The following is a 17521-nucleotide window of genomic DNA, read 5'->3' as shown; positions in this document are numbered from 1 at the left end:
ATGCAGTGACAGCTGGACATAATCAGTATCAACAATTATGGTGTGATGGTGTTTGCAGAGGTGCTAAAATTTATTTTATCAAACACACAGATGCACTCTCCTGAGTGCTACCTTGAGATACCTTTGCTGACAGCGTGGCCCACCTGTCTCCTGCTTCATAGTCAATAAATTACCTGACGACAGCTCCCTGCAGCTTCTGTTAAATGGTCCACTATTAATAGTCAACAACATAACAGGGCAGCCATTTTCCATCTTTCGTAAAGTGTGATGTGGAGTATCCACGACATACAACCACAACAAGGTTTACTTTTATTTGTGAATGAGCAAATATGATCCCTTATCATTCCTTATGATATGTTTAGGAGTATGTGTTAACAGCCAAACCTGCTCAGAGAGTTGATGCTGAATTACATTCAAGTCGCAAGTAAATTGTGGTGACTGTGCCTGCAGGTTTATTTGCACCTTTGCCATGCATTAGATACAATATGTTATTCCACACTTGACCTACACTTTGCCCACAATTACTGAACCTCATTTCTGCATTTCACTGAACTGTGGCTGATCCATGATCAAGCGAGTTCTACAGGACAGAGAAAGAGTGGACTAAGACGGAGAATCGGAGTGAGGGTGTAGCAGCATGAGTGTGTATTTGTTATGTGTGTGTTATTAGCATGTTGCCATAAACCTCATAAATTATTCAGTCATATCCATCTGCAACAGCAGTGTGCTTCCTGTCTCAACACACAGCATGTTCATATTCACATCTGCAGCAGTTTCTTCACAAAAACACAAAACATTTGCTTTACTGGGCAGGAAGAGCTGGGTGTTATTCTTGTCATTTCTCCAACACAGAGGAGTTTTTCCAAATATGATTTCTTTTGTTTCTAATAATAAAGGCAAGTCCACCTTGCTTCATTAAAGCTCCATATTATTTCCTTTTTAGGAGGGAGTTTTCTCGTCTTCTCTGGCTCAGGATCAGAATAATGTTCAGGATATTTATTAGATAAATCTAGTTTGCTCAAAAGTGACTCTACTCTCCAGTATGATAGCAATGTACTGTCGTATACAGAACGTTTACAACTGTACAACATGATTTTCATATCCTTTACCTTTTTTTATGAGATAAATTTTATAAAAAGATCTATAAATATGCATTTGAGGTTTTATTTGCTGAAACCAGCCACCACTCCTCCTCCTCTGCTGTCCAACATAGTGTTACAAAGTGGTTAAGTTTTCTCAAAGTGAATAACACAGTGTAAATCAGTAACTGTAGGATGGTTCTGTATGTTCCCTGCATATTCATACCTTTCACATACTGGAATGTGAAGTATGAACAATTCAAAGCTCAAAGCATCAATATACAGGCCTCTGACAGCCCAGCAGCAGCAGCAGCCTTGTAAACATCTGCTGAGTGGAAGAGTGGAAAGGTGGATCCAGTTTAAGCAAAATAACTTTTGAAGAAAGTCAAATGAAGGGTAAAGAGTAACGGATCGAAAGCAGCCCAGAGCTGGTGTGTTCACGTGTTTACCTGCTTAACCTCGGCCTGTAGATGGCGTAGCTGCAGAATCTGCTCCAGCCGTGTGTGCGTGTGCTGTGCGTTGAGCTCCACCTCCTGCTGCTTCTCGTGGAGGAACTCCAGCAGCTCCTGAACCTGAGAGGCTAAGTCCATGTCCTTCTCCCCTGTCAGTTCGATCCCTGACAAACACACACAGACACTTTTACATTACTTTTTCTCTATGGGTGGATTTTGTATTTTTTAGCTTTGGACAGAGCCAAAGCTGCTTACCAACTGGACTATTTATTTACTGTCATGAATTCAAGTCATTTCCTAAACTTACTTGAATGTGAATCACAGCATGATCCCTCACTAACCAGCCTTGTTTGTTAAATATTGGTGGGAATGATTTTAATTTAAGGTGAGGTGCTCTGGTTCAGTTTTAACAGATGTTAGACTGTATACTGAATGAATGGTGCTTTGCTTTCCATCATTCAATATTGATTTGATAATTTTATTTTATAATATTACAGATTTGTGCTTTGTTTTGCAGCTGAGTATCATGTTGCTGATTAGATTGAATTAAAGAGAAGTGTGTGTCTCTATACTCAGTCTGTGATCAGTAAACTGACAATGCCTCACTTCCCCAGTAACTGGCGCTGCTACAGAGAGAGTGAGTGAGTTTTGTGTGTGGCGGCTGAGAGAGATTTATCACTCCAGGGGGCAGAGTGACTGAGGCAGTGACCTCAACACAAATATACACACCCAGTAAGAGGATTGTGCTGTGACAATTTTTTAACCTAATTCTCTCTCTGTTCCACACAACATGCTTCAGGATCACAGTTCATGAGAGGGTTCCCTCTCTCCTTTACTGTGGAGTAAATCCAGATGTGAGCCTGCTCAGCCGCATTCAGACGGAATCAGGGACACACACGATAACAACTGAAGTGCAGTGTGAATGTGAATGCGTCCTTGAAAAGAATATGTTAAGTCTGTAGTGCGGACTAGTTTCTGGCTGCATGGCTCTATTTTTTTCTGTTGAAAAGCTCACAACTGGTCACTTGGGAAGCATTTTAGATGCATAATGACGCCAGGTGTGAACTCCAGGCTAAAACAGAGCACAAGGGTACGGGTGCTGAGAAACTCATTTTAAAGCACGCCACAGTTCTTTGTTCTTCGCTTTGTATTCCTGTAAGCCTCTTGTCTCTCTCTCTCTCTCTCTCTCTCTCTACCTCTGTACTCCTGCTCCACCCATTTCCATTCATCTCTTGTGTGTGTTTTACCTGAAGCCTGAACCTCCATAATGTACTGGTGCAGGTCTTGACCCTGCTGCATCACTTCATAGGTCATGTTATTCATGGCTGCCTTCCTCTCTGCGTGCCGTTTCAGCCGCTGCTCTGCCAGGCCGATGTCCTCCGCGCCGCCAGAGGAGGTGCTGCTGCTGCTGCTGCCACCCGAGCGGCTGGCGTCATTCAACTGACGAGACAGATCCTCGTTCCAAGCATCCAGCTCTGCTGTCACCTACATGAACAAAAGAAACAAGGAGATGTTAAATGGGGACACATTTGACTACACAATACGCCAAATACCATCAGGTGCTACTGGGCCATTGTTGCTTTTTGTGGTGTCTATCACTGCCAGCTCTAATTACCTCTTATCAATGGCTGTCGGCCTGAATAAACAATTGAAGCAGCAGTGGAGGCAGTCAGTAGAGAGAGCTCTCTGACTAGCTGCTCAGCTCAGTGAATTCATGAGTTCACAAATTTAGTTTGATGTCTTTTTATTTTTCATGCATTATTTTCTTTGTCCACACACAAAGACTCCAGGCTGAAAACTGGACTGTAAAGCTTTGTATTTTGCAGTGCCATGTGCAACTTTTTTAAAGACACATTATCAGTTTGTATTATAAACACGGACCAAAAAACGGATCGAAGTTCATTCGCTTCAGCTGTAGTCTTTGGTGTGAAGAGGTGCTAAGGTGCTATGTTCATAAGAGAAGATGTAAAGCAGTGCAAGGCAGTCTGCCTTTGTCAGTGGTAGTTCTCTGAGGTCAGATTGGTGTGGGGCCCTGACCACAGGACCCCAGGAGCTCCCAGTGAGCTGCACTTCAAAAAACAGCAGCATGTCTGTCAAAATAAACCGTGGTTCCTGCCTCAGTTCTGTATGTCCACTCTGATACTGACCACACACACACACACACTCTCCCTCACTAACCTCTATAGTGTACTGCTCAAAGATGCGTAACTGCAGAAAGATATCGAGCTTGATTTTGCGTTCGTGGAACAGTTCCTCCATCTGTCCTTGAGCCTCGTCCAGCTGCTGCAGCACCCCCTGGATGTGTGCAATGGAACTGCAGTGTGGCGTCTTATTGGTTGACATGGCTGCATCTCTGTGGAAAGAGAGACAGAGTGAGACATTATAACAGTCGGCCTGAACACGAGACCTCCTTCCTGATAACACAATCCCGTTTTAACACATCTCTTTTGTAGGCACATACACAGTTGTACAGTGATTACGATTCAAAGGTGTTTTCACATTTGAAAGAAAGAAAAATTACAGATCAGAACAAATAAAAGTACATTTATAAAATCAAAATCATGTAACTGCATTTATTTTAAATTATTTTCACAATTATTTATTTGAAACAGTTGTGAAATACAAAAAACAAACACAACGATTCCATTTTATCAGCTCACAGAGGATGGGGATAAGCTTGTAGACAGTGTGTTAACTAATCAGCATTCACACTCCAGCTGGCAGTTACAGCCAAGCACTTTCCCTCACAACATTATTTTATTTTTAAGAAAGAGTAAGAGGAGGAGAAACACAGACAGACAGAAAATGGAGACAGAAGGAGATATGAGACAGTGTCATATTTATATACCAATATGCCAAGATCTTATTATTCATAACCTTAGCTGAGTGGCTGCATGAATTTGACTTTTTAATGATGTTTTAAGTGTGAAATTTTCTACCTGAGCTGCTGTATAAATCCCTGTCTCGATTTAATAATATTATAAATATTAATATCATTATTGATTTTTCTCCCTCATGAATAATGATAGAAACTTCATTATCACCTGAGCTGCTGTATTAATTCCTCTCCCTCTTTAATCACATTGAGCGTTGCCTCCAGCGTGGCCGTCTGCTGCTGCTGAAACTGCTGGATCAGAGTCTGAACTGAGTCCACCGAGTCGCAGCACACGTCGTCCAAAAGCTGCTTCTGCAGCTCCTCCATCCATGACCACAGCTGGACACACAGATAGGTAGAGGGACGGAGAGCCAGGTAGGTTAGTGAATGTGAGATCAATCCATTACCACAGAACTTTCCTTCTAAATATTGCTGTATCCTGGAGGCTCAAAATAACACCAACTACACAACAGGCTGCAGTGTCACTAATTGTGGCAGGGGAAACTGTTTGTCCTACTGGGACTGAAAACCTCTAATTACACACTTAACAAATGTCAGAGTCTCAGTGGTTAATGGTGAAATTAAGAATGAATTAAGGTGAAGCTTGCTGGTAGCAGCAGGAGGTCTGAGACTGCGTTCCTTCTTGAGTTGGTAAGTGTTTGGCTGCCTCACCTCCTTGGTGTGCGTGTGGAAGGACACAGACATGTCGAGCAGCAGCTTCCTGTGTTCGACTCGCCGGACAAAGTCCTGGATTCGGACCTCCAGATGTCTGGCTGCCTTGTAGATCTCCTCTGGGTCGCACTCCCCAGTCTGAGCCAGCTGCTCAGCTGCCTCCAGCAGTTTGTCAGCATTAGTGTATGTGTTCTGAAAAGAGAAGGGACCTTCATCATCACCATCGACAACAAGATCATTATCAAAATGTGCATTTACTTAGTCTCGTGGCCATGGAAATATATGTTTGTGACTATCGAAATACGGCAAAGTGACAACAAACAAACTTTCAAAAATGTATTAGAATTTAACTACAGCTCCTCCTTCTGTCTGTTTTAAGCACAATGTATAAATGTGAAAACATAAAACATTAGACCTGGGAGAGATAATGCCTCCTCTACCCAAATACTCTTCACTGTTCTTATATTTGTAATTATTTATCATCATCATTACTATTATCTTTATCATCGTTATCATTTCCATCATTCATTTAATATTTCTTCTCACCTTTTTCATCACCATCAAAACACAATCAGATCATGTTGTATTTAAATATTAATTCTGGTTTCTGTAAATCAACAACACAACATTTCCTGCCTCTACCACTGTCTCCACCAAAAAAGCTCTGAGCATTCATCAGCAGGACAAAATGGTTTATCACTGGAATATATGACATCAGGAAATACATTACGTCTGAGATATTTTGGGGCTATGAGAGGTTGTTTTGCCACAGCAAGAAAAATATGTTGCATTATGAATCCAATTATTCAAGAATGAGTTTGGATATATGGGTGAAAGCTTACAGTATGGATATTTCAGATCATATGTTAGACGGATTACTCAGAGGATAAAGATTATAATTTACAAGAGATTATTATTCTTTGCTGCATGACTGGTTTAGTTCTGGGTGGGGATTACAGCAGGGAGATGACAGGAAAGCAGAATCATCCATGTCACCTGACCCCAGAAGCCAAAACCTGACATTTTAAGACAAAATTGAATAAATGTATGAAGGAAATAGAAATAAAAATCAAGAAGTATATGAAGAAGGACAATTTAGTGGAAACCCTCAACTTCTGCTTCTATTTCTATTACTTCTTTTCTTCTACTGAAGTTAGCATGCTAAACAGGTAGTTCTGGCCCAGTTGGCCCATCTTGTCACTTTGTGATACAGAGTCACTGTAGCATCCAGGGCATACATATCCTGTACTGTTATCAGATTTTTTTTAAACCCTGAAATATCAAAAGAAGCATTGGCCTTGAAATCATGTATCTGTTGAGCTCTAATAAACACACAGTACATTGTACCAACCATGCTGTGTTCCCAAGCCACCCAGAGGCACCATGGTAAACACCCAAAACACCATATCAACAACATCACTGAAACCATTTGCGATACCATAGCAACGACCTAGCGATGCCGTCACAAGATTTCAACACCCAAGCAAACAGCTGGTAGCCATGCAGAAGAACCCAGCATCCGTTTCTATCACTCTAGCAACCACCCAACAAACCTCAGCGACCCTTAGCAATGGCCTGCAACAACCCAGAAGCTAGATCTCAACAGTCCAGTCACTACATAATAACATAGTGCAAATACCCAAGCAATGCCCCAAAAAAGTATGTGCTACAAACCTTTCAACAGCACAACAAAAAACGTTTAAGTTTTCATTTCATTTCCAAACACGCTTATGTTTTCCATCCTGTGCCACTGGAATTACCAGAAGAAAAATGGCTTCAATATCTTGACAAAATGTAACGTCTGACCTTCCTCTCAACCTACGAATGTTGGTGGTGGAGCAGGTGGAGCAGTGTCAGCCCTCCCTGGAGAAATTACATTTTAAGGCAGTAAGACGAAGCTGGAGAATTACATCTTTAATGAGAGTAAATGAGTTCTGGGTTTTCATCAAGCCATTCTGTTTCATGTTTGGTTGGTTCCACTGGAGAAGCAGATAATCAGATGTAGATGAGGGGAGCTGAAGTTAAAGTGGAAGTAATGACGGTAAAAATTACATTAAAACTCTCCCTGTTAAACGTACATCTCACTACATCCAAGCAGCACAATTAAAATGGACACTCATATTCTTTCTTACATATACACAAAGACCCCACTTTCTCCACCTCAGGAACCTCGGAAATGTTGGAGCATGTCTTTATGTTTGCATGTGAGAAAGTCAAAGTGTAATGTGGGTAAACTTACTTACATATTCATGTCTTGGCATGTATCTTAAATGTGTACTAAATTTATTAATGTTGTGTATGTGAATTGCTAAGAGGAGAGTTTTACCAGCAAAACACCACAAATTGCAGAGAAATGCTAACGGGGAAAAAAGCAGAGAAAAAGGAGAGAGAGAGAGTCTGACCCAAATAATGCTGATCCACAGCAGGTTATGAAGGTTAATCCTAATCCAGAGTGTAAACATCAGATTACACAACTACACACTATAGGATTAACATTCATTCTTTTATAGGATTATCACTTTACTAAAACTCCACAAACCAAAGTGGGAAAATGATTTATTAATTACCATGAATTCTGAGTAGACACCTGCTGCTTTATTATTTGATTTGAGACTGCACCGGACCTAAGAGATCACATTATGCTTTTTTCAATAAATAAATTCTGTAGCACTACATATAGGCCAAACTGGTCTGAAGTTAGTTTAAAAGGTGGATGGACTTCAGCTCAATACAACAAGACAGAAAAATGACAGCAAGACAAAGGGAGAATGATGAGATGAGGAAGGAAAGTGGGGAAAGAGGAGAAAAAATAAGAAAAGACAGGTTGTACAATGTAACCCAATAAGGCTTGGCACCTGCCTGACCGGCAGAGTGTGTGTGTGTGTGTGTGTGTGTGTGTGTGTGTGTGTGAAAACATATTTAACATCAGCAGAAGTAGTAAGGATTTGATGATCCTGATTGCTTTAGATATTGTTTGACCTTTTCATATTTGTTTAGTCTTCAAAGCGATGCTCTACAACGCGCACACACATCTGCTATCTCCGAGTACTTACGTGACTTAATAACAAATCAGTTCAGACAGCTGGCAACTTCAGAGGAGAAGAGCACCATTTTTACTTTGTCCATCCACTTCAAAGTCCTTCAACACTTCAACTGCATATGAGCTAAAGCATTTCTTATGCAGCATTGTCTTCACACACAAGCCACATATTTGCACACATTTTCTTCACATCATCTACTGAGAGCCCCAGCATGTTTCTCTGTTTTCATCTTTATGTTCAAAACTTCGGTTCCAGTGTTTCTTACATAACAGGCTGTAGCCCTGAAATTCAGGAATGGATAACATCGTCTGCAGATTTTTCAGAAAGGCTTGTAACCATAAATGGTTATGTAGAAGCATATCTTCATGCTTCCTGCCACCACCAGACAAAGTGGTTTTGAAAGGTTGGGATTAATCAAGGCAGATTACTCACAGATGCTCACAAGGCAGGCAAATAAACATTTAATAAAAAACAAAATAATCGCCTCAAAATTTTCATGGTAGGAGTAGATCTTTTCCATGGACGCAGACGTCCACTGACCAACTCCTGAACTCCAGAAGTTGAGAGTGACACAGTTTTCATTCTGGGAGAAACAGCTCCTCTCAGTTCCAAGTCTGCACCCAGAAATTCAGCTGCAGTATTGAAACCATAACAGCATAAGAGGATACAGGTGTAACTGATTTACTGTTACAGGAAAGCATATCAGTTACAGTACTGCCCCTGAGTGTCAGCTCCCAGTAGAAAGACATAAACAAAGAAATGCAGGACCCAGCATTGATCATTTCACCATTAAATTCAGTCTTCCTCACTGGGAAAGTCATAATTCATGACAATATTTTTGTGGAATCCCATGTGGACAGACAGACTCACCTGAGCTACGTCCTCAAAGTCGTCGTGTCTCTTCTGTAGGGCTCGGGCTCTGTGAAGGGATTTCCCAACACCAGTGTGTTTGCTGAGGAAAGCCTCGCCGTGGTTTTCTATCCAGTCCATAACCTGGTTGAGAGAGAACACAGTGATCATCGTCAGATCATCTTTCAAGCAAACACTCAGATTAAAGTTCACCTGCTGAGCCTTGTATTCCTGGCACTGCACCTCTTTTTTTCTGTCAGCAGTACAAACTGGTTTCAGACATGGTGAATTAAAAATGGATCAGATGAAACCTCCATGATCTGAAATGTAGGTCGCTGCAGCTGAGAAGAACGGGACTTTGAATATTCTGTGCCATTAGACGACTGTCGGCCAAACCTGAGCAGTGATGTGCTTGGCAGACAACCGGCAGGTGCCATCCCTCGCTTTGTTATTTATCTGCTACATTGTTGGTACCTTTTTCAGTCATTATATGCTTATATTCTTCATTATACCAGCTCTTAGCTCTGTGGCTGTGTGGGACACAATTTATTCTTTGGTAGTGTTTTCTGACACTGATGATTACATTTTCAAAAACCCTTGAAGGACATTGTGATGCAAGTTGTGCTGTATTTTCACAGCAGAGAACTATTAACTAGTATTTCATCTATTTTAATCTGGATTTGATTTACTAATTTCACTGCGGGCCAACTTTACACTAATTGTGCAGTTGTGTACGCACAAAAAATGTAAATGTTTGGTTAGGATTTGATATAAGAAAATACTAAGACTGATGAATCTGCAGCATGATGTCAAACATGGCTATAAGCTCGGTTTATACATTAGCCTGCAGCCAGCTGAGCAGATTTTCAGTGTTTTTGCTCTGAAAACAGCTGCCTGCTGCAGCTGAAAATCACACTGTGACCTTGTGAGAGTTAAACAAAACAGCAAAGTTGTGGGTCTGACAATGAGCTAAACAATGATCTGAAACTCACTATAACGCTATAGGAGCTGCAGATAGGTGATATTTCCTCCACACTGTTTTCCCACCGTAATTTCTTTCGGTGTTAGAAGAAAATGCTGTGTTGTTACCCTGTCTTCCTGAACAATGATCTTTTATAGCACATGAAAAAAAAAAACATTACTTACATCTTAATTATTCATCTTATATATATTCTTTGCATTACATTTTCACACTTGTCTCTTGCTGTAAAGGGTACACATATTTTTCTGTTGAGAGTGTTGTGTCACATGCACATAAACTGCAAAAAATGTGAATACACATTTTGGTTTGACCTGAACAACCCCCTTAGAGTGCATCTAAAACCAGCTGATCAGGCTTCAAATTTGAAAATGGACTCCCCCTTGACAATAACCCCTGTTCCGACATCCAGTTTGGCAGAGCACATTAACACATCACTACATCTACAAAAAAAGGTTTTGGGCCTTGAATGAATAGTGTGTATGGATGGACGCTGTTGTAATTCATGACGTTAGTATAGTGTAGTCAGTCCAGCTGGAGCCACAGAGAAGTCAGTGCAAGGTCATAACATACACAAACCAAAGCATGCTGACTGCAGCTGGGCTGTCTTTGTTTGAATGTGCAACTACAACTGCCAAATAAAACTATTCACCTAGTACGTTCTCCTTCTCCCTCCACTCCTGCATCTCTCTCTCTTCCTCTCTGGGGTCGCATATATCCTGTAGCATTACAGCTCTGGTTGGAATAGGCCTGTTTCAGTGATTTATAGATTATTGGTATGAGCATACTCTCTCACTTGCTGCTTGTCTCAGTTACTATGTATGTCTCTTGCCCACTGCGTGTCTGTGTGTGTCTCTGTGTCTCTCTCTGGGGTCTCATAGAAACTGATGCATGGTACAGTTGGCAAAGCTCTGTTTTCAATTAATTTATAACCTACTGATACGATCTCTTTTTCACTCACCGTTTTTCTGTCTTTTTCTTTTTACCTCTCTTAAACACTCTCTCCTGGGTCACATATATATGTTTGCATGGCTGGTGCCTGGTGCCCTAATTCTCTCTTTCTTAGTTACAATAACCCTCTCTTAAATTAATTCAACATGCTTTTGTTATTGTGTGTGTGTATGTGTGTGTACTCTAGAAACACTGAACATGACCACATAAAAAAAGCTGTATTGGAGTCTGCATGGTTTTATTCTCCTGCTGCTACAGCTACTATTAGTGTTACAAACAACTGCTACTGCTGCTACGAGCACTGCTCTCTCTAACTGCTAAGTTATTACCAGTACACGGTAAAAACTGCAACTTATGTTCTTTGGTGTAAATAACAATTAGAGGTTGTTAGGCTTTAGAAACGTAAGTTATTTTAAGATAAATGAAGCCAGTCTGTTATTTCAATGAGAGTGAGGGAGGCCTGACAACTGAAACAACATTAAATGATTATACAACTAGATTCAGGCTGCAACTAATCATTATTTTCGTTTTCAATCTCGTTTTGAAATAATCACTTCATTTAGTCAATAACATATCAGAAAATAGTGGAAATTTGCCATCATAAGTTCCCAGTCTTGTTTGTCTTGATTTGTCAAACTACCAGTCTCAAACCCAAAAACATCAAACTGAGAACCGGTATTGTTTAATCGATGACTCAGCTGATTATCAAAATAGTTGCTGATTACTGGCTATTTTTGTTTTTACTGTTTCACCAGTAGACTGCATTGAGACATTTCTCTCATTTTCCTATTTTAAACAAACTGCAGAACTTATCTGTTACTTTCTTTACTTGCCTGCAGATGTTAAACATCAGCATCTGCAGATCCTAACTGTTTCTGCTGTTCCTTTTTTGCCTATAGGTGGCACAGCTTGAAATGGAACAACAGGCCACTGTGTGAACTTGTTACTGTACTTTATGTTCATGATTTTGGAAAAAAGAAATTGTCAGAGAGTGCACATGTGGACTCTTAGCTGAGATGCAAGGGTTTTCAGTAATGCCGGTGGTATCTGGTTGTACCTCAATGCTTCTGTATTACTATCAGACCCACAATCACATTAAAGAAGGTAAAATAATACTCAAGACCCCCTCCTCCCACACTGATGGCATTCACTCTGCTGGTTAAAAATACCCTTCATAAAATATAGCTGTGATATTAAATTTTGAGCTTCTGAATATCTCTAAAACATCCAGGAATCTGGGCTGACACCTCTCCAAACCCACACAGTCTGCTTGTCTGTGAAATATGAGCAGTGGTACCAGCGGAGCAGAGATCCGCTCTCAGCGTTTTATCTCAGGAATTTTCACATTACACTCTCCGGCGGGGACGAGAAGACTGCAGAGAGGAATGAACAGGCTGTGGCAATTGTCATCCGTTCCACTGAGTGAAGTTCATCACTGCTGTGCGTTCACTCGATTACATGCTTACATACGAGATTACATGCTCAACTGTGGTCGTGAAAATTCTCTGACCTCATGGTTACATAAAACTCAAAACTGCAATAAACTGTTAGAATTGTGTTTTTCTAAGTTTCCTAAAAATCTGGCATTCTGTAGAAACCAACATTTACATCCAATATCAACAATATATTGTCACTCTTCCACTCTGTTTCTGGACTCCTGTCCTGCCAGCACACTCCTAATGTTTTCATTTCACTTGCTTGTTGTATTCTTTGTGCATGTGTGTTTGTGTGTCTACCTGCTGGACATCTTGCTGGAACACACACAGCTGCAGTCTCTGGTGCAGTCGGACCTTTCGATGCTGCCAAATATTCTCCAGACGCCGCTGATGGTGGAGAACCTCGTGAACCACATCCAGGATGCAGTGAACCTGTAAAGTGACACAAATGTTAACTAGTGAGTGACATTTCTTATGTATTGTATTTTTAATATTCAAAACTTAAAGCTAGTTCTCTTTTGCATTTGGCTAGTAGAAAAAGCACAAACAAACACAATAGCACTGACCGCTTTGGAGTAATTGGCAGTGGCTGTCAGCGAATCAGAGTTGCCGGGACTCAGAGGCCTCTGGAGAACATCCAATAGGGCTTTTCCGTCCTGACTTACCTGGAGAGACAGATAGGTCATACAGAGGTAGAAAGGTTACAAAGATAGACAGACAAAAAGAAGGAACAGGTGGATGACGATAGCCTAAAGGGAAGATAGAAATTACCACCTCGAGGTTGTACGGCTCCATGACTCAGACTAGCTTCAGATTACATCACCATTTATTCAGAGCCATATAAAATATGAACTGTTTGTGTGGATTTTTTTCATAATTGCTGTGTGAAGTCTTGAGCTATGGCTAAAAAGTGTTTTGGGAGGTCACACTGACCTTGACCTTTGACCTTTAACCACCAAACTCTAATCATTTCTTTCTTGAGTCCAAGTGAACGTTTGTGCCAAATTTGAAGAAGAACTGTCAAGGCTTTACTGAGATATTGTGTCCCCGAGAGTGGGACAGACCAACAACAGGAAAACAATATGCCTCTGCCTCCGGCTGTCGCTGGTGCGGAGGCACAAAAACAAGCAGACATTTAATGGATTTTCTGCTTCTCTGCCAGTTCCCTTCTTCTCCGCTCTTTGTTCTCCCTCCTCACCAAAACAAATATATACTTTCTAAATCAGCATTTCGCTTCTTTCTGCTAATTGCTAAATTATACAGGGAAACACACCACTGAAGACACACCACACACAAGCAGCAGCTCCTGTTTTCTTTTTGAAAGAAATGAGACCAGTGATGAACATTTTTGTCAAACAAAACAATGATGAACTTTCAAGATACAGTACAGTAGAGTGAGAGTTATTTCAGGCTGGTTCAGACATCCTGCAGGTCTAATTGTATGTGTATTTTATGAAATACACAGTGTGTCTGACAACTAGTCAACCTGTTGTTTCAGCAGTTCTGCTTTTTATTTGAGAAGGAAACTTTCCAGATATTTTACTGGTTCCTGAGCTGGTAACCTGCAGGTCTGGTATCAACATGAATGAATAAGATGCACAAGCAAAAAGTAGTTTTTCCATACATTGCTTGTAAAGATGTTACTGCCTTGATATGGAGGTAGAACACAAAGCGGCAAGAGGGAGTTTGTTTTTTCACACCAGTGAAACAAACACTCTACTGAGATTTCAGACACTGCTCCTGTCTCACTTAAAGCAGCTTCAGCACATGCCTCCACACACACACACACACACACACATGCCAGAAACACCTTCATCCCCACCTGAAATGTGTGTAGTCTCCTTATTTCAGAGAATATAATGTTGATACCCATTGATATCAAACCAGAGGAGCTTCTTTTTACAGTGTCTAGTTTCATACTGTTTCTGGAGACCTAAAAGGAACTCTGTCAGCACTGTGCTTTCAGATCATTAAACATATGCATCAAGTCAAGAACACAAGATGAAAACTCCTGCTAGTCTGTGAGCGTGTCACTTTTTGCAGCACTCTGACAGGAAACAATGCTGCATTTGCTTGCCAAGCCTAAATGCCTCAGTCTGAGCCTCTGCCCAAGACCCTGTGCGTGGATATATATGGACTTATCTTTTCACAGATAAGCATAAATTGAGCTAACACTGCAACGGCCCACCTAAAGATAAAACTTCAGCAGAGAGCAGAGAAGAGTGGGAGTGTTCCAAGACTAAATTTAGTGGAACACGGAGGGTTTCAGACAGCGGATCTGGATGGTGGCAACACTTAACAACACAAAGGAGACACTCTGGACTCATGGAGGCATAGGCATGCACAGTGCTGCCAACAGTAATGGTCCTATAATTGATATATCTATCTTTCTTAACCCTCATTATCACAATAACAAACATCAGACTCAACTTGCAGCTCTCCTACACCACAATCCTGGAAAGTGGACACTGAAGCATGCTGGGATATACACATTTATAATGGTGAAAAGTGGAGAAGGCATTGTTTTGTAAGCAAAGACTAGTGGAAAATCTAGTGCCATAAACTGACAGAGATGGCTGTGAGTGGTAAACTGAAGCTCCAGGCTTCGTAAGTTCAGTTTAGAAACCAAAAGCTGATACACAGATGCTGCGGCCATGTTTTCCCACAGTATGAACATGTCAAATTTAGTTTTGTGTTAGCTTTGAGTGAAATGCTGGCTTAATCCTTTGTGACCTATACATACAGGTTCTGGTGGCAGTTGATAATCAGTAGACTTCGGTTACTGGGTTATCCGTTTATGTAGTTAGTTGTGCTGTTGTGCCGGTTTACCTCGGTGTAAGCCTGGGTCACCTGCTCGTACAGGCTCTGGTGGCGGTGGATGGCGAGCTCCAGCTCCTGCATCTCAGACGGTAACCCTCCCTCACTGCAGACTTTACACCAGGCCTCCACCTCGGACAGGAACTGAGGAAGCAACATAGATGCAGCCAGAAAATCATACTGTGTATTCATCTGAAAATGAACCTAACAAGACTAAGAACAAATGGAAAATCACTGTATGAAGTAATATAGGGATTTTTTCACATTACAGCTGCTGATCCAACAACTGCTTTCATCTGTCCTGGGCCTTGTTTTTCCGAGTTTTGGTCCAAAGGATGGTGATGTTGTTTTTGTCCATCCATACCACACTTTGGTCCAGAGAAAGATGTCTCAATTCTAATTATTCTAATTTATATTGAAAACTGTGTGTTACTGGACATTTTCCCTTTGTGTGCATTATGTCTGTGTTAACCTGTTATATGATATGTGTGATTTACTGTCGACTGGGATTTGTAGGATTTGTTGTTTTATAAATTTTATTTATTTTACAATCTGCTTGCCTGTATTGAAAGAGGGCTAAAGTAAATACATGTAGATATTATGGTAAATTTTGCATACATACTGGGAATACTAAATATAATTTATGAACAAACACAAAAAAAACTTTAGGAACCTCAGTTTTCAATCTTTTTTTTATTTTAATTAATACATGAATGTTTCTCTACTGCCACCCTTGGGTAACCCTAACCCTTATAAGTATATACCTAGTTGGCAGTTTATTAGGTACACCTAGCTATTGCAGCCTAATACAACGGTTATGCAATAACTCTTTCCTTTATGAAGGTTTCAATGTTCAGTTTTTGTTGAAACTATGTTGATTCAACTGTATGATTATTGTTTTGCTGTTGTCTATGGTGCTGCCTTGCGTTCTGTTATAACAGGTGTTTCTATCTTTTTGTTGACTGCATTAAAATCAATGAAGGTAGTTTGTATTAGATGTTTAGGTCAGCTAGGTCAAGTGACAACTGCCTGTATCTGTGTGTGGAATAAATGAGAGGACACTGCAAACTCAAGAGGACTAGCAGGGTTTTACATTTTTTGTCTTGTTCCTGCAGTTTTGAAATAATTTACTAAAAGGCTAACATGAAGACAACCTTCACTTCTCTCTCTCTAAATCTCTTTCATTTTTTGCTCTCTAGTCTTGCCAATTTTCTTGGGCTTGTCTCTTTTCCCTCATCTTGTGTTTCATCTCTGACACTTTTTTGTTTTTCTGTTTCTCTCTCTCAGTCTCAGCCAATCCCTTCTCTGCCCCCACCACTCTCGTGCTCTCCTTCTTTTATCTCCTGCTCTCTCAAATGTACACTTGTAGCTAATGTCAAAAGCCCAGCAGGAATCAAACAAGTCCCATCTGTTGCCATGTCAACCTTCCAAGAATCAGCAGTAGAGCAGTTTGATCTATTAAATATAATCAGACACTAAAAATGTCCCATTTACATTTTACATTCTGGACATGTGTCTGCTGCAGAGAGACTCCTAGATCAGACAGATACCAGATCAGCAACCAAAGAACAGCAGTCTCTCAGCAAGTGGGGCAAACAAAACTCCTCTAATGACAGAGGAGTGAAACAAAGTCTTTACATCAGGTTAGGAAGAAGGAGTATCATGTTTTATCTCCACAGAGACAGCGAGTGTGGTTCCACCTGGTGCTAGCTGGGTAAAGATTCACTGCTGTCAGCTCTGCTCAGGATCTCACCTGCTCAGCCTTCTGGTGAAAAACAGATGACATGGCGAGGATGGTGGAGCGCTCGTCGAGTGCAGCAGCAAAACTTTTCCAGTCCTGATCCAGCTGACCTGAGATCTGTTTTATCTGTGTGGAGGCGTAGTGACCGGCCTCAGCCAGTCTGCTCGCCACTGACATGATTCTGTTGATGTTTACATAGGCATTCTGTGAAGGAAAAAAAAACATTAATAACGATCTTTTGGTCAGCAGCTGGCTGATTCTATGGGTCCGACTGTCATCACAACACCTGGATTTAAATTGTTGACATTTAGCATAAAATACTGTAACAATACACTCAAATATAAATGATGCTGTTAGCTAGTTGTTTCTATAAAACTCTATTGTTCTATTGTAAAACTGATCAATTATGTCTCACAGTTTTGTATTCCATTGGCTTGTGTGCTCCCTCTGTTGGAGCTTTCTAAGATGTACTAAGTTAAGATAAATAAAGGTAATGTAAATTAACTTAATCTCACAACACACAAACTTCATTCTAAGTGTAGTTAACACTTCAGGGAGATAAAAACATTAGCTAATGCAGATCTGACAGTGCACTGATCATGTTAACCTCTGCTCTCATGCAGTGATGT

General features: G+C 40.7%; 1 protein-coding gene across 2 annotated transcripts in view; it reads right to left on the bottom strand.

Moving 5' to 3' along the window:
* kalrna (kalirin RhoGEF kinase a) overlaps positions 1–17521 on the bottom strand; it is a 142634-nt gene that overhangs the window by 69619 nt on the left and 55494 nt on the right. For both annotated transcript variants that reach the window (XM_071482376.1, XM_071482355.1), the window contains exons 10-19: positions 16905–17096; positions 15164–15295; positions 12901–12999; positions 12635–12766; positions 8990–9112; positions 5079–5270; positions 4576–4745; positions 3710–3884; positions 2779–3016; positions 1529–1695 (exon numbers count right to left, since the gene is read on the bottom strand). In XM_071482376.1, the coding sequence (XP_071338477.1) occupies positions 1529–1695; positions 2779–3016; positions 3710–3884; positions 4576–4745; positions 5079–5270; positions 8990–9112; positions 12635–12766; positions 12901–12999; positions 15164–15295; positions 16905–17096 (1620 nt within the window). The remainder of the gene's footprint in view (positions 1–1528; positions 1696–2778; positions 3017–3709; positions 3885–4575; positions 4746–5078; positions 5271–8989; positions 9113–12634; positions 12767–12900; positions 13000–15163; positions 15296–16904; positions 17097–17521) is intronic.

The sequence above is a fragment of the Trachinotus anak genome, unplaced genomic scaffold (genome assembly GCF_046630095.1).
Source record: "Trachinotus anak isolate AG129_WGS33_773 ecotype Australia unplaced genomic scaffold, CSIRO_AGI_Tana_v1 ptg000001l, whole genome shotgun sequence".
Classification (NCBI taxonomy): domain Eukaryota; kingdom Metazoa; phylum Chordata; class Actinopteri; order Carangiformes; family Carangidae; genus Trachinotus; species Trachinotus anak.
Note: the sequence above shows the minus strand (reverse complement) of the source record. Positions and strands in the feature narration are given on the sequence as shown.